The sequence below is a fragment of the Telmatherina bonti genome (genome assembly GCF_933228915.1).
Source record: "Telmatherina bonti genome assembly, chromosome: 16".
In the NCBI taxonomy this organism is placed as follows: Eukaryota; Metazoa; Chordata; class Actinopteri; order Atheriniformes; family Telmatherinidae; genus Telmatherina; species Telmatherina bonti.
In genome coordinates this window covers 19,926,191-19,950,185 of record NC_136614.1, presented here as the reverse complement: position 1 = coordinate 19,950,185, position 23,995 = coordinate 19,926,191, and the positions used below count along the sequence as shown (strand labels likewise).

At 37.2% G+C, this 23,995-nt stretch overlaps 1 protein-coding gene across 1 annotated transcript in view; it reads left to right on the top strand.

Annotated features, from left to right (window-relative positions):
• Positions 1-23,995, top strand: part of akap12b (A kinase (PRKA) anchor protein 12b) — a gene marked incomplete at its 5' end in the record, with an annotated part of 46,303 nt that overhangs the window by 3,961 nt on the left and 18,347 nt on the right. The window contains one exon of the mRNA XM_079254963.1: positions 20,253-20,328. Within this exon, the coding sequence (XP_079111089.1) occupies positions 20,253-20,328 (76 nt within the window). The remainder of the gene's footprint in view (positions 1-20,252; positions 20,329-23,995) is intronic.

The window sequence follows — 23,995 nt, the reverse complement described above, 5'->3', positions numbered from 1 at the left end:
TTTTCCTTTCATCATTTTGCAATCATCGTCAGTCTTGATATGGCCGAGCTAGACCTGGCAGGGAAAGAGGAAAAAAAAGAGGAAATGAAAGGAGGAAAAAGAGAGACAGAAAAGAAAGGCGTGTTTAAGCTACTAAAGTTACAGTATTTGCAAAACAATATAAAGTACTGAAAAAATACAACAAGACATAAGTAGGATAGTGACAATATTCAAAAACAGACAAAAAAATTAAAAATAAAAGTAAAAAAAGTAAATGAATTAATAAAATAACAATTACAATACCAACCGTTATTAAACATACCTACAGAGAGTCATCAGCAACATTTAGTAGGAAGCAGATGGGAAGATGATCGCTTTGTGGGCGTGCACGTGTGAGTGTTCAACCTGTGATCATGCAATCAAAGATCAGCTGAGTGCTTGTAGGGGAGCAGATTTATTTCTGCTTCAACATTAAGCCCAAAGAGGTAAGATGTCATGTTATAGTGTTGGTAACAAACGAAAGTTGAACAGAACAATAAACTATTAGTGTGTAAATACAACACTAGTCTGTAGGTGATGATGGAAAAAATTATTTCTCAAATTACCCTCACAGAGCACCAGTTGACTTTCCCCAAACGCACAGTGCGTTTAAAAATGAAGCAAACTCTGAGCTTTGATTTGTACTGAGTGAACTCCCGACAAGACTGAAACGGAAAACATAAGCTTCAATTTACCTTTAGGCAGGATGTCAGCTGAAATTCAGTGGAAAGATATTAGAATAATTGACATCTGAGATTTAATGTTCCAATATAATTAGAAAAGAACATTATTATTGTTTGGACTTTCAGCATATTTTTCACATATAGAAGGGTGTTGTTGGGTTTCTGCTGGTTGCAGGTTCCAACTAGGTGATTAGATGTGACTAAATCCAAAATGTTGCTCCTTAAAGCCAAGATAATAGAGATCCAGTGAGGCTTGACTTACTTTAACAAAACTGATTAATATACAGCATCATAAAGACTCTTGTTAAAGAAACCCTGCCATCTGCTTTCAGTACATTGAGCTTCCTTTCAGCATCATACAAGAAACTGATTTACAGCTTTGTTTTTCAAGATGTCCTTTTCGTGCCCCTACATCCTGACAGCAGTACTGAGAAGCTACTGACAGCAAATGTCACTTACTAACTAGTGCAAGATTATTTAATCTAATTGGGATAGATAAATCATTATTAGTGACCCAAAATACATAAATGTATGCTGAATATATCCTGCTGTAAATCAAAGCCTCTCACATTTAGTTATTCATTATTAAAAATGAGCCAATATGTTTTTTTTGTTGTTGTTGTTGTTTTTTTAAAATGATGATTATTGGATTAATCAACTTTAAATGAACCAAAGGAGAGACCTCACCTCTGATTATTTTGGCTCTCTGACTTTTGGAGGATGAAGGAAATTCTCTGTGTCACTTTTGATGAAATGCTAAATGATCAAACTACAGACATATTTGTCCTGGGAAAGTGCTGTGATGTGTAAAGAGAATAATTTGTGGGAGAACCAGGTCATATTCTCAGTTTCACTTTGAACTATTCAAATTAGATCGGATTTATTTATTTTTAATCCAGCAAATGGTTTTGTTACCGTGTAATTGTTGTTCAACAATTTAAATTTTAAAGTAATGTGACCCAACCCTTGACCTGAATCACATGTCAGGTTTCCACCCATCACAACAGCAGCGACAGGTGACTCCAATGATCCAATACTGTGTTATGTAATGTAATGTGTGCCATTTAAGGCTCGTACGTTCCTGTATACTGAACTCTGGCTGATCAGACGCCACTCCACCTCTGATTATCCTGTTTAGCAGAGAAAGAGAGAACAGAATAAGAGGGGGAGACAGAGGGCGTCAGACAGAAGATCCATTGAGGATGGATTTGGGTGGATACAAACCAAGAGTACTTGTGAGTCCACTAGCTGCAGAAGAGGGGTGGGAGCAGGATTTTGGGTGGGCGAGGAAAGAGGGGATGGCTGTACAGAGAGAAAGAGCATGAGACAGAGAGTGAGAGAGTGTTATAGGAGGGCCTGCCAGCGTGACACACAGACAGATGAATCAGCCGATTGTTCGAAAAGACCTCTCTGTTGACTGATTTTAAAAAGGACACTGATGACAGAAGTTCAGTGAAAATGGGCTCAGGTAAGGAGTAAAGAGTAAACTCTGCTGGGAAAAGGGTGGGAGCCTCTGAATCACATCATCCCCCAAATGGTATATATATATATATATATATATATATATATATATATATATATATATATATATATATATATATATATAAAGAATTTTCCTCAAAATCTTATAGCCTTCTCTCGGATTTCAACCTAACTAAAAAACCTGCTGTATATCTGCTGTGCACAAAACATGATATAATTTTTTACTACTAGTAAATAGCAGTTCAGATATCTCTCTTACTGAAAAGATGTGCATCATCACAAAGATGAGGCCACAACAACCACACGGTTTACTTTGTATTGAGCCTGCTAAATTAAAATCTCAAATTAGCAAATAGAAGATTAATACCTCTTTAATCTGAAAATTCTGTCAGTAGCTCGTCTACAACAAGCAGTTGTTTTTACTTAGAAAATTTCTCTGATATGTACTATGAAAAGTAAAGAGAGCTTTATTGTCATTGTAGCAGAGCAACAAGCAGATTGGAGGTCCAAAGAGCAGCTGCATCCGTGCACGCCGCCATCCGTCTGAGAAAGTCTGAGAAGATCTCGCCACTTCTACAAGCCGAGCTGATGCAGCACCTTTCACCAAAATGTGCTTAAGTGGAATTACAGAGTTTGTGCTTCACAAATTTGACAAATTGAATTAGTTGTGTTAGAGCAGAAAGTCGGATGACGAACATTACTCTACCAGTGACGTGGAGTTTATAGAAGAGACTGCAATCCGCCCAGAAAAACCAATTTTCTGTGGTTTATGCATGCACTCTTTAAAAAAAAAATTAAATAAATTTCAGGTATGACAGAGGCTGCAGTGTTGTTATATTTACTGTATGTAAGTAATTTTGTATAATACGTCTTTGTTGGAGAAAATTTTTATTGCACAACCTACACATTGAACTCTGCTTCTCATCCTACAAATTGATTTTCTTTAGCACCACTTGAAAAGGAAATAAACAATCTTTCCAACGGTATAACATTCGTGGCCAAGAAGCCTTGTGACAACAAGGAAATATTCCACCACTTGTTAGTTTTACTTATATTTAAACTCCAAGTTTAAAGCTCTGTTCAGTCAGATACTTGCTTACATCAGAAAAGAAACCTCTTGACATCTATAAGTAAAGTAAATTTGACAAATAATAAATATATATGAAAAATGATGACCACTTGAAGCTCTAAACTATAGCAGGTTGCTGAAATATAGTTCAGTGATTCATGTAGAAAAGAAAAGTTTATCAAAATTTCAATCAAATGTATTTTTGCTCTGAGGGTAAAACAGGGAGTGTCTTTCTACTAATCAGTGTGTCCCTTAGCCAGCTTCCTGTCTTCCATCTCTCAGATTCACTGCCAGCTTCATGACTGTAAAAACAGACATGTGTCTCAGACGTCAGAAAAAAAACAAACAAAAAAAAAAAAACAGAACCCTTTTTTTTTTTTTTTCCTGTCTAGCACTCATTGCCCCAGTCAAATAATGACGCTGCAGAACAAATCCAAATAATAAACGGCAACAACATGTTACATAACAATGCTTTTTTTTTGCACACTGCCTGTTTTTACTTTGAGAATATGGGCTGTTCCCAGCTCATTAGTCCAGCTTAATTATCCATTAAATTGTTTGCAGTGCAGCGCTGCTAAAAAAAAAAAAAAAAAGTATTTTTTCTTAATATACATAAATATATATATATATATATATATATATATATGTATATATATATATATATGTGTGTGTGTGTGTGTATATGTATATATGTATATATATAAATTTTTTTTATATTTATATATATTTATATATATATATATATATATATATATATATATATATATATATATATATATATATATATATAGAGAGAGAGAGAGAGAGAGAGAGAGAGAGAGAGAGAGAGAGAGAGAGAGAGAGAAAAAGCTTATTCCTCACCCACTCCTCCCATCTCCCCAGGGTAGGGCGGGTGGTTTTTCATCTCCCAAGCTCAGGTTCTCCACCAGAGTTCTAGGAGCTAGAGGGTCCTACGCAGTATCTTATCTGTTCCTCGGACTGCTTTGCTTTTGGCCCTTAAGTCATTGTTTATATTAATGATATATTCATGATACTTTCAGTGTCATGAACCCCAATAAGACCAGACTCAGAGGGATCCTAACTGACTCACACCTCAATGACCTTGTCAGTGAGCCAGGTGCAACCCAACGTGGAGACTGGTAACGGCCAAAGATTTTTCTACTAAGTAACAACAACACGCCTTGTTCCACATGCACTGTTTCTGGTTGTTGACACGTTGCACTTGGTTAAAGCTTAGTGGCTGTAATTATTGTTTCTTGCCCCTCTAACTATGGCTTCATTGTTCTATTGCTATATTGATTTTTTATGTAACCTTTCATTTGCACCTTTCATTTCATCATAGGAAAAAAATACACTGTATTTGCTATTGAACAATAATTAAAATAACTTTGTGCATTTTCTTGAGCTTCATCCTTAAAGCTGCAGCGTTTGGCCCATGGCTCACTGGATCATTTTCAGTTTGACCCTTGGAGGCAACAATTTTGGGTACCCCTGGTCTAAACAAACTAAATATATCAGTTATTTTGGTCCTGAACCTTGGCTATGCCTGCCTCATGAGCTATGTAGTTTTATTGTAGACGTTTTTCAAAAACAATGCAAAATTCGGGACATTATGTCCTTGTTTTCATTGTAGCTTCCCAGAGGCTAATGCTGTAGCACTGAAAGTTGTACCAAATTATTCTACACCAGCCACTGTGTAACCATCACATCTGATGCAGTTATATGCGACCTCCAGCTTATGAACCTCTTGTTGAGGACCGCCTGTCCTCAACACAGCTACAGACCTGGTAGGCCCAGAGTCTCACTTTCTGTTTGATGCTCTTGGAGTGAAATATGACTGGCTCACTACTAAACCTAAATAAAAGTTCACATTTACACTGTTGTTAATCTGTTTACAACCATATGCAAGAACATTTTATTAGCTTTCATTTGGTAAAACTTTTAGTGTTACAGCATCAACCTCTGGGAAGCTACAATGAAAACAAAGACATAATGTCCCAAATTTTGCATTGTTTTTTAAAAACGTCTACAATAAAACTACATGGCTCATGAGGCAGGCATAGCCAAGGTCCAAGATCAAAGTAAATTTTATATTTAGTTTATTTAGACCTTGGAGAATGGGAATAATATCAGTTTGTATATGTTTGATGAATAAGGTCAAATTTGAAGAGGTCTAATGCCAGCTACTTGGTTATGATGCTCCATGTATTCTTTGCCTGCCAATATCTTGCACCCTGGTGTGAGATGCTGCATTGTTTCAGGAGCTCCTTTGCATAGTCTGCACCTAGAATCCTGCCTGGTATGGTAGATCTGGGCCTCGGTCATTCTGGTGCTCAGGGCCTGCTCCTGTGCTGCCATGATTAGTGCCTCTGTGCTGTCCTTCAGTCCAGCCCTCTCCAGCCATTGATAGGACTTGTTTATATTGGTCACTTCAGTGATCTGCCGGTGGTACATCCCATGCAGGGGCTTTTCCTCCCATGATGGTTCTTCCATCTTGTGTTCCTCCAGTCTCCATTGTCTGAGACATTCAGTAAGTGCTTCATCCCTTGGTGCCCGCTTCCTGATGTTTTTGTGGAGCTTGGATGTTTCACCTTGGATAGTGGTTTTGATGCTCACTAATCCCAGGCCCCTTTCTTTGTGCTTAATGTATAGTCACCGGACACTGGACTTGGGGTGAAACCCTTCATGCATGGTGAGCAGCTTCCGTGTTTTGACATCCGCAATCTGAGTTTCCTCCTTTTGCCATCTTATCATCCTAGCAGGGTATCTGATCACTAGCAGGACATAGCTCATCCCGGATGGCACATCAATACCAGCTGTGGCAAGAAGGTTTGCTGTGTCTGTCAGCGTAGTGTTCAGAGCACGGAGGCGCTACCAGGAGACAGGCCAGTACATCAGGAGATGTGGAGGAGGCTGTGGGAGGGCAACAACCCAACAGCAGGACCGCTACCCCCTTCTTTGTGCAAGTCGGAACAGGAGGACCACAAATGTGCATATGTCTGCTCAAACAGTCAGAAACAGACTCCATGAGGGTGGTATGAGGGCCCAACGTCCACTGGTGGGGGTTGTGCTTACAGCCCAACACCGTGCAGGACTTTTGGCATTTGCCAGAGAACACCAAGATGGGCAAATTCGCCACTGGCATCCTGTGCTCTTCACAGATGAAAGCAGGTTCACACTGAGCACATGTGACAGATGTGACAGAGTCTGGAGATGCCGTGGAGAATGTTCTGCTGCCTGCAACATCCTCCAGCATGACCGGTTTGATAGTCGGTCAGTAATGGTGTGGGGTGGCATTTCTTTGGAGGGCTGCACAACCCTCCATGTGCTCGCCGGAGGTAGCCTGACTGCCATTAGGTACCGAGATGAGATGCTCAGACCCATTGTGGCACCATATGCTGGTGCGATTGGCCCTGGGTTCCTCCTAACGCAAGACAATGCTAGAGCTCATGTGGCTGGAGTGTGTCAGCAGTTCCTGCAACATGAACGCATTGATGTTATGGACTGGCCCACCCGTTCCCCGTCTCGCTCTTGTCTCGCTCCATCCACCAACGCCAAGTTGCACCACAGACTGTCCAGGAGTTGGCAGATGCTTTAGTCCAGGTCTGGGAGGAGATCCCTCAGGAGAACATCCGCCGCCTCATCAGGAGCATGCCCAGGAATTGTAGGGAGGTCATACAGGCACGCGGAGGCCACACCCGCTACTGAGCCTCATTTTGACTTGTTTAAAGGACATTACATCAAAGTTGGATCAGCCTGTAGTGTTTTTCAACTTTAATTTTGAGTGTAACTCCAAATCCAGACCTCTACAGGTTGATAAATTTGATTTTAATGTATAATTTTTGTGTGATTTTGCTGTCAGCACATTCAACTATGGAAAGAAGAAAGTATTTAACAAAAAAAATCATTCATTCAGATCTACAATGTGTTACTTTAATGTTCCCTTTATTTTTTTGTTTTTGAATGGCCATGACCTTAATTTAAATCACACTGGCCCTAAACTATCAAAGCCTCAGTGACTCCTTGTACTCTTTGGGGGTCCCCCTTTTACTCATAAAAATGTGGAAAAAAGAGAGTTAGACTTATTTTAGGCACTGACATGTAAGCGCTTACTGATGCTTAATTTGAAAATGCATGACCACAAATTGGAAAATTTCTTGTATTAAATTTAGAAGTTGAAACCTTTTTCTATTCACATTTTCCTTCTGCAAACACACAACTAAACACCTAACAGTATGTCCTCTTCAGCTTGTAAGGGGTTTTCCTAAGCAGAGAACAGTTGACTTGTATTGATAGTATTGAATATCCTCAATTGCTACATTTACATGGGAGTTTTAATTCCTGTTTAATTCCGAATGAAAGTTAATTCTGCTTTAAACTGATGAAAAATTATCATGTAAACACTTAATTCCTAATGCAAATTTCTATTCGGAATTAAACTTAATTCAGATGTAAGTGACTGGTTTATTCGCATTTTAATTCAGAACTATTTAATTCCTCTGTCATGTAAACTTTAATTCCACTGAGTTAATTCCGGTTGTTCTGCGCATGCTCATTACCTTGTCCTGTCTCGATGACGTACTTTGTTTTGCCTCCCGTGTTCGGTGGTCTATCTTTCTTCTCCTTCTCAGTTGCTGCAAAAAGTCAAGTAGTATGCCTGTGTTGAGCTGGTATTTCAAAATTATAATAAGAATAGCAGCAGGTTTTTTATAGTTTTGACAACTTAGGACTAAAAAGATGAGAAGCAGGGAGCGAACTTATTTACGGTATACAACATACGTCACATGCATGCTCTGTCCAATCAGAATCCTTCCCAACCCGTCGCTCTAAAGAAGAATTAAGTGAGGACTTGTTTCATGTAAACCTTCATTCGGAATTATTATTTTCATGTAAAGTCGTAGGAGAATACTTTAGTTCTGAATTATTTCATTCTGAATTATTAATTCTGAATTAAAAAAACATCATGTAACTGTAGTCGTTGTCAGGCTAATTTTATTCAAGATTTTAAAAGATGTGTAAGAGCTTGTCTGCAAAAATCAATCATTATGATTGCTTACCTTGCAAAAGTACTTGAACAACCTTACTCTAAAATGATTGACATTTGGGGGTGACTACTGCAAAACAGCTATCAAAATGCAATAGGATATTTGACTGTGTATTATTTGATTGTGATAAATCACATAAGCTGATTAAAGAATATATCCTTTGTTATTTCTCCACACTAAATGCTTTAATTAGGTTGGATTCAGGACAATTCTGTGCAACCGTTATTTGTACATGAAAGGAGATTGTTGGGTTTTGAGCCATCTTAGCTCATCACTTATCATAGGTTTTATTTTCAAGACCACTTAAATAGAAAATGTAGACCACAGTTTCTAAGAGTTAAAAGATAACAATGCTGTCTTTGTCTTTTTGTTTTCTGGTAAAATATAGTCTTAATTGCAAATTTAATCGCTTAATCCCAAACTGTATGAGGTCTAAAAGGAGGAAAAATCTTTCCTCACTCCACTTTATGTTGCCATTTTTCATCCCTCTTGTGGCCTTCCTCTCTGTTGCTCTTTTTATTCATCCATTTTTCATCAGCTTCTGTCCTGATGCAGCACTGACTGCTCCACATGGATAGCACAGTGCGTGTGAGGTTGTGATGTCTGTGTGTTTTTCGTGAAGGTGTGTCTGTAGCTGTGGTGGGTTTTGGGAGCATTTGAAGGACAAAGTGTGACTCACAGCTATTTTGGTTATACTCATATGAGAGACTTACTACGCCAACATGCACAGATTAAGTATCTTTACAGTATTGCAGTGCAGCCCTCTCCAATGATGTACTATTTTAAAGTATTTTTCTCGTTTTATTACCAACTATTGTTGTTATTTTGTCTTACATTAGGTATGATATTCTTCATGATATTTATATTAAACTGCATGACATGTTGAGAAATGAGCAGAGAAGCAAATGTTTATTTGGGAAAATGAAGTTTACAGAAACAGCTTGGATGTGGACTAATCACACTTAAGATTTGTGTTGCAGACAGTGGTTTAATAAAAGCCACTGCATTGTTTCACTAGTGAAGGAAAACCTTAATTCCACACTGGACCACCTAAAGAAGCAGTTAAAGCTACCGCTGATAATCATCATGATTACAAACCATTTTAAAGGGAAATCTATGAACAAACCTTAAAGGGCACATCATGCAAGAGGGATATTACTTTGTCTCAACTAAGACCTCTTTAAATTTACTCTGCCTAACCTCAGGAAGTAGATCTAGCTTATTAGTTATTGATAGTACTTAAATGATGTAATATTTATGAGTTTTTGTGAAACTTTTTAGTTTAGATAAAGCAGGATTAGAAGCATGTAACTAGAGTTAACAGCTGTTATTAGAAAAATCCTGGCTTAGTAAAGGGCTTTCCTCGTGTCTGAACACCGCTGGATTCGGACTCCTAAGTGGTGTCTTATGACATCCACCACTGTATCAGGATAATTAGAAAGATACAGCTGAGTGAATCAGATGGTCACTGCTTACTCATTTAAGGCAAATGGAAGTGTACTTTCCTTTAGTTTCTTTCCAAAGGAGAAAACAACTCCTGCTCACTGCTTTCTTGTCATGAAAACTGGGGCTGATAAATCAAAGTAATGAAATGAGAACAGTACTGAGGGGTTGGTTGTATCCTGACAAGAAAACCCAATGCTTCTCTTGGTTGATTTCATTCACATGTCTCTTTAAACTGGATTAAAATCAAATGGCACCCAGTAATGTGGAAAAAGTCATGACTAAGGTCAATGAAAGTAAAGATATTCTTTTGTTCAATTTATGGGAAAATATCTGCTCTAAATGGCACTTACAAGTATTTTTGTAATTAGGATCAAATGCCTGTAAACCCATAATCACCTGACTTCAGCTGCCTTTTAGTGTTTTTTTTTTTTTTTATCTGAGTTTATTATTATCTATTATCTATCTATACACTATTATCAATATTAACTCTATGTAGTATATAGTTTCTAGTGTGTGGGTTTGATCAAAATCAGTTTGCATCAAATATAACATTATGCATTGTGCTCTCTAATGTCAAATAGCACCTTCAAACCAATAATGGATACACAGGGATTTGACATTTATAACTTACAGTGGTTTGAACCAAGCCATTTCTCCCCTGGTGAGTTTGTGTTTAAATTTTGTAGCAATAGTCACATACGTGATAAAAAAAAAAGAGATTTTGAGTCACTCTTGGATGGTAAAATGGAGGATCAGTGATGTAATGTCTCTAAATTCCCTAAAAGTTATGATACAAATGTGCATTTATGTGTAGACATTTTGGAGATGTTGAAAACATGTTTCTATCGTCCAAGCTGGGGTGACAGGTGGGATTTGACTGTAGAGTGTGATCCTTAAAACGTTTTTCCCCTGTCCCTTTGTGTCTTCGAAACAATGTGATGAACAAAGATCTGGCCAAACACGAAGAATGTTAGCAACATTAATTTGGCTTAAAAATATTTTAATGTACAGTAGTTGACATAGTTGGTAGAATTTCCTACATTTTCTGTACTAATATAACCTAAAAGACTGTCTAATTTTCTCACAATTCATCCAAAGAGCCCCTTTAAAATAACTGCGACCTAAATGCAACATTTGCTTGTTAACTTGTTTATTAAGATGATGTAGTAGACTATTATGTGACTGAGAAATGCTTTGGATTAGCAGTTTATTTGAAGGTAAAATTAAAGTCAGGTGTCAGTGTTTTTCGGAGTTGTCCCATGGCATGCACAAGGACATTCCTGAAAGAGTTGGGGAGGCTCATGAAGTGTGCATCCCGCGAATAGAAGCCGAGTCATCAGTGCAGCAGACCACGAGTCCAGAACATTAGCAGGAAATGATTAAACTATTGATGCTCAAATGTCATATTGTAGTATTTTGGTCTTATTGTTTAATTTGCTTTTATTTGTCTACTTTTAGAACTTTTAGATTGTTGTTCACAAACATTTAAACATCCCTGCGTCTTACTGCTTTGCACACGAGCAGCCTCTCAGTGACACTCAAAACTGAAACTATGCTACATTGGAAACCCTTCCTGCTCAGGTTTAGTTAAATATAATGTGATGCTGAAGTTACATATGTGACCCTGAATTGTTGTGTTTGTTCTAAAACTTGGATCAAACATACAGACATTAATAGGGAAATAATTTAAGAGTAATTTGAGGCCAAAAACCACAAAAAAAAAAAAAAAAAAAAGTCTGGTTTAAGTATGTCACTAATTAAAGCCATATTTATGGTGTGTATGTGCATTCCAGACACACACTCTCCCTAATCATCTTCTTCTCTCACATACAACTCTGGAGCTTAGATGATTATCGGAGCTCAGAGATATTTAACAATTCATGACACGGGGGTCAGCAAAGAAACTGGATTTGTTATTTCAACCCAGTTAGAGAGGCAGGCCCCTGGGGTCAAGAGCTGGCCAGTGCGGCCAGATTATGATCATGTCCTGGGGGGTCTTTACAGCACCCAGGCTGTTGTCGTTTGGCTCAGTTTGCTGTTTAAGTGTAGCAGCCGCATAGATGAAGGGGTGGGGGGTGATGAAAAACAGACAAATTGTGGGAGGTATGGAGAGTTGGGGTTAAAGGGTTATTGATGCACTGATGTAGGTAGAGGAAGACAACAGGCTTTCATCTGTTGTCCTAAAATGGCAGCAGGTCTTTGCATGTGCAGCTCGTTTGTTTGGTTTGTATTTATTTATTTATTTTTTAAATTTTATTCTATTCCATCTCAGTCCATCTCACAAACAAACATACCCAGTGCCACAAAGAGCTGACTGCTGTACCTTATTTTTATCCCTCTCTTGTTTAATTTATCTAATTCAATGTCCCTCAGGTTATCTCCTCACGTCATGTATGTGAACCGGAAATTAAATACAGCTGACAGTCACAACGAGGGACTAATGTGGTTTTCAGGGCTGTGACATGGTGGACCACATATGCATCATAAAATGCACATTGCATTAAGCCATTTTAAGATTTTAGCTCCTTATTTTTGTTTTTTCAAACTGAAAGGTATGTCAGTGTTATTCTGTTTTTTGGTGCATCTATCCAGAAAATTGTTACTGACCATTGAAGATTAGCTTTGAGCAGTTCTCTACGTAACTGAAACAGTATTTTTTATGCAAATAATAATATCATGATGTTCAGATTTGCAGGCATAATTTACAGAATTCTTTATATTTACTGGAAAATTTCACATAAGAGGAAAGTTTTTTAATCTCACACCAGAATAACTTTTACATGAAGGACTTTGAAAGAGATTTTCAAACATTTACTGCATATTAGTAAGGTTGAGATTAAAAATTCTACTCACAGCGACACAGAAAACAAAGAAAAACGGGCTAAAACTTGAAAGCATGAAGAAAAACTAAAGACTTTACTGCAAATCGAGCTCGGCATACCCAGGGTTTCTTACCATGATTTAGCTTAATAACTTTCAGAGTTGAGCATTCATTAAAGTCAGTCTGGGTTTCTGTAAAAACAAGAATTTTAATGAACATTGCTTTTTACAACATGGACCCAAATCTACACAGCAAATCTGTAATTTAATAATTTTCTAATTGAACGGATTGGCTAGGACACAGGGCTTTTACTTGTGTGTATCTCTTATCTTGAAACCAAGCTGCTTCAGAGAAGGTGAGGTTCCCAGCACCAGTTGATATGCCCACCCACAAAGCTTTGTGACAAATTGAACCTGAAGCTATCTGTTTGAGACATTGATCATGTTTCTCAGTACAGGCTCCAGATGTTCGGCTACTGTAGCAAAAAAAAAAAAAAAGTGTCAATGGAATGGGATTTATACTCAGCCTGAAAAAACCCAAGTTGAGATTGCATATTTTAGTCCTAAAAATAGAACTTTATTGAACGTAACTGTGGCCAGTCATCAGACTGAATGTGACCTTGATCCATCAGCAGTAAGAAAAAGAGCTGGCAAATTTATGGTCATGGATGCCTTGCTTCCTGAAAGCCACCATAAATAAAATCCAAGTGGCAAACCTGCTCTGAATGTAGAACAGAAGATTATGGGGCATCTAGAATGAAAGAGTCAAGGAGTAAGAAGATTTGTCATATTGTTTTAAGTCTTTAATTTTTGGATGTAAAAAATCTAAATGAATCACATAATTATTAAGCTTAACGTGTTTTTTTTTTTTTTGTTTAAATTATAATTATTGTTGTTGTTGCCTTTAAAACTCCCAGCACTGCACAGACATTCCAGCATACAGCAGTGTGCGCACACACAAGCTCAGGTACTCTCAGTTTGAGCACCTGAGCGGAGTTAATGGATTGTGGAAACAGTGAAAGTGCTCTTTGAGGGTCTTGTCAGGCTTTGATCTTTGGTATGTACTGAATGTTGGGGTCAGCGATAAAAGATGAGAGGCTCACAGAGGTGAAGAGACATTACAAGGAGGTCAAAGAGATATTAAGGAATTTATACAAAGAGTTTTACTTAACACATTGTACTAAATTAACATATATATATATATATATATATATATATATATATATATATATATATATATATATATATATATATATATATATATAGATATATATATATATATATAGATAGATAGATAGATAGATAGATAGATAGATAGATAGATAGATAGATATATCTTTCCATTTGACAAGTCATTGCTTATGGTGAACAAGACTTTCTTTTTATTTTTTTATGGGCTGCTTCATTAAAGTAATACATGTTTAGATACACATTTTATTTTGTGTTTGAAACTGATGGGTGACATAATACAGCTTATGTTACCATTAATTTATGATTTGAACAGCAATTAAAATTACGTGGAATTTTTTAAGACCTGACTGTGTGATCAGTGATAGTCTAATGAAAAGTCTGTGGGTTATGGTTGCTTTTAGAACAATTAAGCCATAACAAAATTTCTTAGATTCTTGCCACATGTACACACACATATATATGTGTATATATATATATATATATATATATATATATATATATATATATATATATATATATATATATATATATATATATATATATATATATACATAAATAATTTCTTCTTTTTTTTTATTTATTTATTTATTTTTTTCTCAAGTACAAATATAAAGAAATGCTTTAAAAAAAAACTGGGACCCATCACTGTTAAAATTTCATCATTGTCAAGATTTGCAGCTCTTAGTTTTCTCAGAAGTAGAAGTTTTGATGTTTTTATACTAAAAACGAACAATTTCCAGTCACAGGGGTTCATTTTAATTCAACATAACACTTCTCTTCTTCCTTTCATTAATTTCATTTCCATCTTCTGCTTCTCTCCTCTGTCCTTATCTCGCCTCTCAGTTTTCTCAGACACCTCCTCCAACAGTGTCATCTTCCATTTTAAATGCTCTCAGACTTTATCCACACTGCACAGGTCAGAGGTCGGGAGGTTAACTATGACAAAAAAATTACAACCCCGCTGAAAGTCTTAAAGCTTGTTATCTCCTGCGGCATGTTTACTTGAATGTGCACATGTGCATCTGAGAATAACTCTAATGTGACAGCAGATGTTACAAATCTACATGGCAATCATTCTCAAAGACAGCTGAAGAACGGGATATTTTTTCATGGCTCTTTAAAAGCCTCTCCTATTGATGCACTATCAGCAGCTCCAGTATACATTGATAATATAAATTCCCACATTACTTCAGCTTCATTGCTCTAAAGTGCTGCATGATGATTGACATTTAAAACATTTTGCTCGGTTTGTCGTTGAATAATTAATATTATCTAACTAGATCTCATATTTACTTGTTTCTATGAGGATTTACAAACATATCCAATCCAATAAAACTTACTTTGATGTATTATTCCACTGGAAAACCAAACAGTGTGAAAACTAAAGCCCTCATACCCATTATAATAATATCTCAATGCTAACAATGATCTTTTAACTACTACATAACAGGCAAAATTACGGTATATAACCAAGAGGCTCCTGGTCTTTGCAAACTGTTTTGTTTTTATTAAGTACCACAGATTTGAATAAAGGTGGCCAAACCTTGTTTGCTGGATTTAGCTGTTTGACTGATCTTTAAACAAAGATCTGGGTGTAAAAGAGGTCACCTGCCAGCTGTCTCACCTTCTTCTTTTCCATTAAGTGGCACTTCCTGTGCTCTGTGTTTGGTTTAAAAGATATAAATCTCATCCACTGGCTTATGTAGAGGGATTTAAGAACAGCAGGTTGTCTGTCTCCCCCAACAAAGCAAAATGGAAGTATATGAAAGAGACAGATAAGGCACAATAACGAAAGATAAATTTGGGTCAGACGTGGTGAAAGCTGGGGTAAGTAATCTTGCTCAGACATTTTTTTTTTTTTACTCTGGGTGAAGTGGTTCCTCACCCTGATAGTAGTCTATACATTTTGTAATCATGAACAATAAGAAAAATAGTTAGACCCCTCAGTTTACTGAAAATCTGTAAAAACTCAGAAACGCTCAAAACGCTCAGGCTGTATCTCCTCCCCCTCCTGCAGCGCATACCTGACAGCCACACCCTGCATATAAATAGCGTGTTAGGATGAAAATACAAAGTAGTGAAGAAGAAACTCAAAAGGAAAACATGGCTGAGAAACTATACTAGAAAAGCACTTGGAGAGCGCAAATCTCCGCCACGGCCCTTGAAATATTCATGGATACAAACAAAATCTGGATCACCACCAAAATTAAATTTGTTCTTCTTTTTCACATTTCCAACAACTCCTGAAAATTTCATTAAAATCAATCCAAAACTTTTTGAGTAATCTTGAACACAAACAGAAAAACAGATAAACGCCGGTAAAAACATAACCTTCATGCGGAGGTAAGAAAAAAGCCTCGGATCACGCAAGGAGCTAAACTGGAGGGGGAGGAGCCAAGACAGGGTGCCACTTTCACATCTTGCTAGCTCCCCAACATTACCTACCCCAGCTTTAAGGTGAGAAAGGAGATCATAAGACAATAAAGGAAAAAAATTAGATCCTTTCTCTGGTGTTGATCGTTAAATTTTTAGATGGGAATGATGTAAACTGTGTTTTAAACAGCTTTATGTCTCTTTAATAATTATGATGCACAAGAGACACCGTTGGTCCTTCTTATATATCAATTCATAAAGTCTAAATGCGCCCAATGTCATTCAAGAGACCTGGAAAAATCAGACCTGAAAGACCATAAGCCGTATACACACAATCGTACATAAAAACCTTACAAATCTGCAATGTTTAATAATAGACCACCTTGGCCAAAGGACACCTCATAAATACACCTGAGATCCAGCAGACTTTTAAAAACACCACTGCTTAAAGTTCTGTGCATGAAAAGAGACTGTCCATACAGCTTAATCTAATACTGCACTTTGATTTTACAAGTTGAACCTTACAAAGTGGAGCCTTCATAAATAAGTCTGAAAGATGGCACAGTTTGTGAAAGGAAGTGCATCGCTGACAGAGCTGAGTGCCTAATAAATGTGCAAACACTTGAGGCTTTAGAGAGGAGGCTTTGTGTGTATTAAGCTTCTTGCTATGAATGAAGATGAGACCTGGAGATTTACAAAGAACTGAAAATGGCTGAAAGGAAAGGTTGTGCTACTTTATGTTAAGAACCAAACACACAATAATGTGCTACCCACCTGCATGAATATCACGTATACAAAATAAAACAGTAAATTTCACTACTTTAACTTTCACTGTCCAATTGCAGTATGTTTTACTTATTCACTGGGTTTCTTTTGTCTGTTTTTATGTAAATGTCTGTTGTTTTTTTGTCACTTTTAGATGGAAATATAGAAAATTCTAAAGGGATTCAGACTTTTCACACTATCTAAATCTATCTGTCCCCAATATAGACAAGAGAAGTAGTTAAAACTAAACATAGACAGTAAAAGAAATGTTTTCCAACAGGCTAAATTAAATCTGATCACATTACACAGACAGCCAGACACAAGAAAACAATCTGTTTTGTCCATGTCGTTGTTTTCTCAAGCAGAGTTTTGTTATGTGACCATTTCTTTCTGGACATTTTGCAGGAGGAAGTCTGTGTTTAGGTTTTTGTGGCAGACCTTGCTGACCAGACAGACATCAAAAAATGCACAACTGGCAGCAAAACTCCGACTTTTTCAGTCTCAGAGGAATTTAGAGCTGCCCAGGCGTCACAACATCTATCAGCTGGAAGGTCTGTTCAGCTGTAGCTCACTGCAATGAGAAACAGTGAAATTCTTATAAGAACAGGGCAGCTTTTTCTACAAACTGACTAAAAAATCTGTTCCTTTACCGTTTTTTTTTTTTTTTTTTTTTTTGTAAACCTGATCACTTGCTGCAGCAACTAGATTTTACCTCAAAGAGATTTTTTAACTTGATGTGGGCTTCAGCCAATCAGTAAAACCAATGTAAAAGAATATCTTTCCATGATACATCCTGTGATTTCAATATTCATTCATTTTCTATGCCGCTTAATCCAATTAAGGGTCGCAGGGAAGCTGGAGCCTATGCCAGTAATCATCAGGTGAGAGGCAGGGTACGCCCTGGACAGCTCGCCCTTCCATCACAGAGATGTTATAAATATATGCACATGCTGCATATATTTATTTTCTCAGTAATGTATTCAGTTTACATTTTAGCCTCTAGCTGTAGTTAAACAAGTGCTTCAAGTGATATTATTAAAATTGGTTGAACAACAGCCTACCGTTTCCAAATTTATGCACATGTGGGTGGATATGTAAAGACACACAACCAACACACAGGGTGTCAATACTGGCTTGTTCTTCAGATTACATTCAGTGCCAGATGTTTTAAAATAGTAATTTTCCTAAATGTCAGCAACAGTATTGTCATGGTTAGTGTAGAACATGTGGTTTTAACTGAGAGCTATTGTTGTGTCCGGTTACAATTGTGCACTTGCATGAAAATGTAACAGTTACAGTCAACCAAAAGCCACAGATTGATGCAGATTTGTGGTAATAGCAGAAGGAGCATTACCTCCTGCATTGAGCCAAGAGGACGTGGTTCTTAATGATATTGGATTGACAGTCCAAAGCTGTCGGTGTCAGTCTAACTAAGAGACAGAGGTGAACATTTGGAGGAGTCAGGTGTTAGTGGGTGCGTGGAATTTTGGTGAGGGTAAAAAGGAATGCTGGAATGTCAGTCATGAGTGGGAAGAGGAGGGTGGGGTCGTTGCAGGTCTGGAGGTCAGCTGATGGCTGACACACCTAATCTGATCGGAGGTCCTTGTGGCTTCTTGATTTTTTTTTTTTTCTTTTCTTTGTTCACCAGATCGCAGCTTGCATATTGTGTAGTTGATGAAACAGACCACACAGTTCCAACGACCATTGCGTAAGCTGTGAACTCATGGCAGCAGGGTGGGTATGCTTTTACTCAAGTATTAAGTTCCTTGGTGGATCAAACCTTTTAGCAACAACGACAGAGTGGCACCACGAGCGCTTAAGGAACCGCATTGTTCATGAATTCACAATAAGGCTTTCCATTTCTTTATTAAAGGTCGCTGGGTGTGGACATCTGGCTGGGAGATTTTTCTTTTGTTAGAACAGATTTAAGTATTATTGCATCTACAACCAAATAAAAGTATGTGAAATAAAAAATCAGAAGTCAATACAAATCAGATATACTGTTCATCCAATAAGTTTATTGAAGGGAAATGTGGCTGCATAGTGAGTGAAAAGGAAAGGATGGGTTGATTCAGTTTTACACATAGGAGCCCAGTGTGACATAGTTAATTCAGTTCGGATCACTTTATTCGTCTTAAAGGGGCATAACAGCAACTTAAAGGACAAACAAGACAAGTCGTACAACTGCACATTATAAAAGCACAAAACAGTCATTTAAAACATATCTAAGTTATTTAAGAAAACACATATAAGACAGTTTTTAAGATAGTTTGCATCACTTTATGTTAAAAAAAAAAAACTGCTCAAAACCATCAGATTCTTGTCATCAGTCCTTTAATGAACACTAGAAAACAGAAGATTAAACTAAAAACAGTTCTACGAATTCTGGCATATTGTGAATTTCTTTTAACATTTTTTAAAGGGACAAGTACTAGTAGCAGTTTAATACTACTGAGAATATATTTGATCACATGTTTACTTGATCATTGTCATTTCAAATGGACTTTCTTTACTTTTTTACACTTTGTTTGTATGTCCTAACTTTCTGTCAGTACGTCTGACTCTGAAATAAAATCAAATCAAATTTTATTTGTATAGCACCTTTTATACCTAAAAGTGCTTTACCATGTTAGCAATTTATTTGATGATGGAGTCCCTCTATCCTCTTTTAATAAGCTTCAATTGTTCATTTTTTTCATCTGTTCTATCACCTCTCTATATAGAAGTGTCATTTTCTAAACTGTCTTGGACTGCTGGGAATGGAGCCTAACTTGTCTATTAGTTATATTAGCACCTCAGTATGGAGGCTCAGGTTGCTTCTCTCCTGGCTGGGACAAACAAAGGCTCAGGCCTGCCTGCTATTGTCCTGCTGTCATTCTAAACTGGTCTGTGCCAGAAACAGCCTGCAAGGTCTTAAGATCCTCTGATAAAAGGTGCCATGATCCAGGTTGTGTGTTGTTTACTTGTTAAAACACTTAACCCCAACATGGAATTAGTGTAGAATTGTAATTTTTCATCCTCTACTTACATTCGTGAACTGTTCTTGCTTACTGGTGAGTTATGGCATTTACCTTGCCTCTGGCACTGAACATCATCCACGGCGTGAGAATAATAAGCTTTAAGAAGCTGTGTAAAAGATATTGTTACAACTTGATCATTTGTTTTTTTTTAACTGAGCTAATGCTAACTTTGTGCTTCATGAACAGGAGTTGTGTTGGTGTTTTTATCTGCCACCAAGTCAGAAAATAAATGCATCTAAAATATTCGACTGTGCCTCTGTCCTTTTCCTAACATGCAGATTTATTTGTGAAAAGAAATAAAATCTCAACTGACTGTGCCCTCTTTATGTCTGTTTCACAGCCTCTGGAGAAAAATGGGCAAATCTCCAGCTTGGCCAGCCTGAATGAACACTCAGAGGACAACACACTGGCAGAAGGTGTGTGAATTTGTGTGTTTGTCTCGCCATGCTGCTTATTAACTGTGTTTGAGTATGGTGAGGCTGGCAGCTCTGTGGTCGGTGTGCTGAGTAGTGACAGTGTTTGTGTGTTTGTGTCTGGGATTTTATACTTTGTCTTAAGCAGCAGCAGAAGGTAAGCTTGTTTGTGTGGGGTCAGCTTTCAGTATGTGAGAGAGATCCTTGCCTCCAGATGTCTTGGTGGCTCTGCATGATCCTGTTTTGATCCTAAACTAATCTTTTCTCAACGCTCAGGGGACACATGGACTTTTCACAGGGGAGCCACACACAGACTCACATGTGCCCACATGCCAACATACTCTTTGTTTTCATGTTTTCTACCTTTACCCATAATTTATTTTGCCTGAAATGGTTTAGTATTATATAAAAAAGCATGCATTTAGTCATTTTCTGCAGTCATATGCTTTAATTTGACTTCGTCCTACTGCATAAACAGCTGTGAAAAAAATAATTATTTTGATTTAAAATAAACGTAACAACATGCACTTCTGTCTTTAAAGATAATATACAAATATTACTGTACAAGGGAATCTACATTTCTCCCAGTATTTTTGTCATGTGTCTGGGAAAATAGATGGGAAATATCTAAAAAAGAATTAATAAATTAATTAAAACAAACATACAAAAGGGAGTTTGCAGAAGAATGAATAAATTAACAATCTTAAACTCCATAACTGGTTTCTACTTAAAGTCACTAAAGTGCTCTTTCCATTTCCTGCAGCACGTCTGTCTTCAAAGCTCCAAGTGTTTATTTTCCTTTCCGTTTCTGTCATGTTTCCCTCAGACTGGGAGGGCTGCAGGGGAGTGTCCGCCCTCCCTAAATATTTAGCAGGCCTTGACCTGGGCCCCGCACAAAGCAACCTGTGCACTTCATAATGTGTTATGGCCCAGAGGGAAGTAGTAACCCTATACCACTTAAAACACAGAGATATGTCACATACCGCTCTGTCAAATAACCCATTTAATAAGCTATTTAATGAAGCGATTCAGTCTGTTCATAGAGTAACCCGATACCCTCTTTAGAGTAGAGATACAGAGAGAGTGAGTTGGATAATTAGTGTAGAGAATTGCAGTTGTTGAAATAGCTGCTTTTCTGGTGCTTTACTGTAAGTTCATCAATAATGTGGGAGATACAAAACACACAAGTTGCTGATTTCATGAATGCTTCATCTCAGTCGTTTCCTTCTGATCAAGAAAAACTTAATTTCTAAGAAGCTGCATTGAAAAATAGATAGCAAATATTTAGAAATCAGTCAATTCTACATGTTCAAAAAGGACAAAAATATATGTTCCTTGAGAAATATCCCATAAGCAACCAGGTTTATTGGCAGCAGGACGGTAACACAATCAAATTTAAACAAAACATCAGTGAGAGGATGAGTCTCTCAGCAGAAAAGAAGAGGAGCTCACTCTGTGAGGGTCTGTGGACTTAATGAGCTCACCTTATTAATAATTCATCAACTTAAAATGACAATAATTCAAAAACAAAAATCCATAAAACAGCAAATACTGAATAACTGTTATCTTTTCCACCCTAGATTACTCTGCAATAAAACTAGATGTGGTTTTGAGTTGAAATCTATGCATGAATGCACCTTATCCTTGCACATTTAAAAAGCCTGCATCTATGATCTTATGGGCATCTAATAGTCAAGTAAAGGTAACCTGCATATCATGTGAAGGCATTGTTTATACTGTATGCCATCAAAGTTTTAAAACATGTTGTCATCTAGAACAAACATTTTTCGATAAACATCTTATTTTTTTCTTCCTGATTTAGTTTTCATCTGTCCATGTAGCCTGCCTCACTTCTTTGCATGGCTGATTCTCGAATACCAAAAGTAGAAGCAAGTTCTTGATTCTATTCATAATATTCTACTTTACAAAGGTGAATCAAACCCAGAAGCACACAGATGATCTACATAAACCCAGAATTCATTACTGCTCATATCACTTTATTTTTCCTTCAATTAAACAAAAATTGAAAGGAAGAGGCAAATAAAAGAAAACATTAGAAGTTTTAAAAAGCTTTCAAGGCCACAGATAAAAGGATGTAGGGGAGGGAAGGGAGATAGAAGAGTGAAAAAATATAGGCTGCTGTCAGATTCCTGCTATGTTGTTCTACTTGTCCTACCTGATAAGACATGGATGCAATGTGGGAGACAGGAAGAGTAAAGAAATACGTCTGATAGCAACAAAAGGCTACAGAAGACAGGCTGCACATCAAAAGACTGACACATATGCAAACACACAACCGCAAACTCTCGCTATCGGGTACTCAAGACTGTTTACAGTTCGAGAAATAGCCTTAACGTAAAACTTCATTCCCCAGTCTGACACACATCTTTTAAGCAGCTTACTGTAGATAACGGGCCTTTATTGTATTCCCACTTTTAATTTAGATTACAGATAAAGATGAGAAATGATAACAATTTTGAGGATCCTCATGGGCATTTTTGTGTAAAATTAAATTAGTTTGACTGTTGCATATACAAAAACAAACAAAAAAAAACACTTAAATGAAAATGTTGCTTTAAAAATCTTTACTATGCCAGTTCTGCTCACAATACTGCCTAAAATCTTTCTGTAGATTGTCAAAGCAAACTCCGGCTTTGAACCACACAGTTTACTGCAAGTCACCACACAGTCAGAGGGACTGAATAAATATTAGATGGAAGTCGAGTTTTGACGAGGCAGGCTTGAGAAAAAAGGGACAAGGAGGCAAAAAGCTTGAGCCATGCGGGATAAAAATAGATGAGGAGAAAGTTACACAGTCATTCATGAATGATGCAGCCATCCACTGCATCAGTGTTTTAGCATCATTCTTGCAAAACATAACCAAAACAAGGTATATGATCACTTCCTTTTGTGTCAAGATGAAACTAATCTGTTGGGGTTTTTTTTTATAACTGCTTTGAGGTTATTTACACTGCTGATAAAAGTTACAGTTAATTGTCTGTGTGGACAGGTGTGCAGGCTAGCAAACTGGCATGTTTGTGTGTGTTAAAACATGTGGTTTCAGAAGGGGTGTGGGTGCATGCAGCTGCAAGGGAAGGACAGGGAATGACATCACAGGTTATGCTGTTTGTTGGCTTGATGCACTCTTCTGTGATGGATCACAGGCTCTGGAGAGCTTCAGAGAAAATAAAGCTGGCTATGTGAATGTGTTCACAAACTGCAGTATGGTTTGACATCAGTCACTGTTAAGATATGACAGTGGGATGTGTGATTCATCCCTCACAAGGGACAAAATACCATGTTTAATCACCTCTTATAAATCAGGGTGACTTGTCAGAGTATTAATTTAAAGAAATTATGCCAAAACAAGAAAATAAATTCTTGCTCCTTCAGAGTGCATGATGAAAACCATTTCAACCATTGTGAAGGTAATGTAATTCAGGCTGCATGCATCAGCATATGTGTTCTACGTGTGGCCATGATTTAATTCCAACATGGACTCATTCAGGTATGGTTGTATTGCTGTAATATTCCTAATGTCTGTGGAAGGGACCTCTCTGTTAACTGAAGCTTTGTCTTATTCGGGCCAATAAGGCTTCAAGCTCATAACACAATCCAGTCTCTGGACTGCTCCTCTTGGATTTCTGCCCAAACAGCTGCTGACTATATT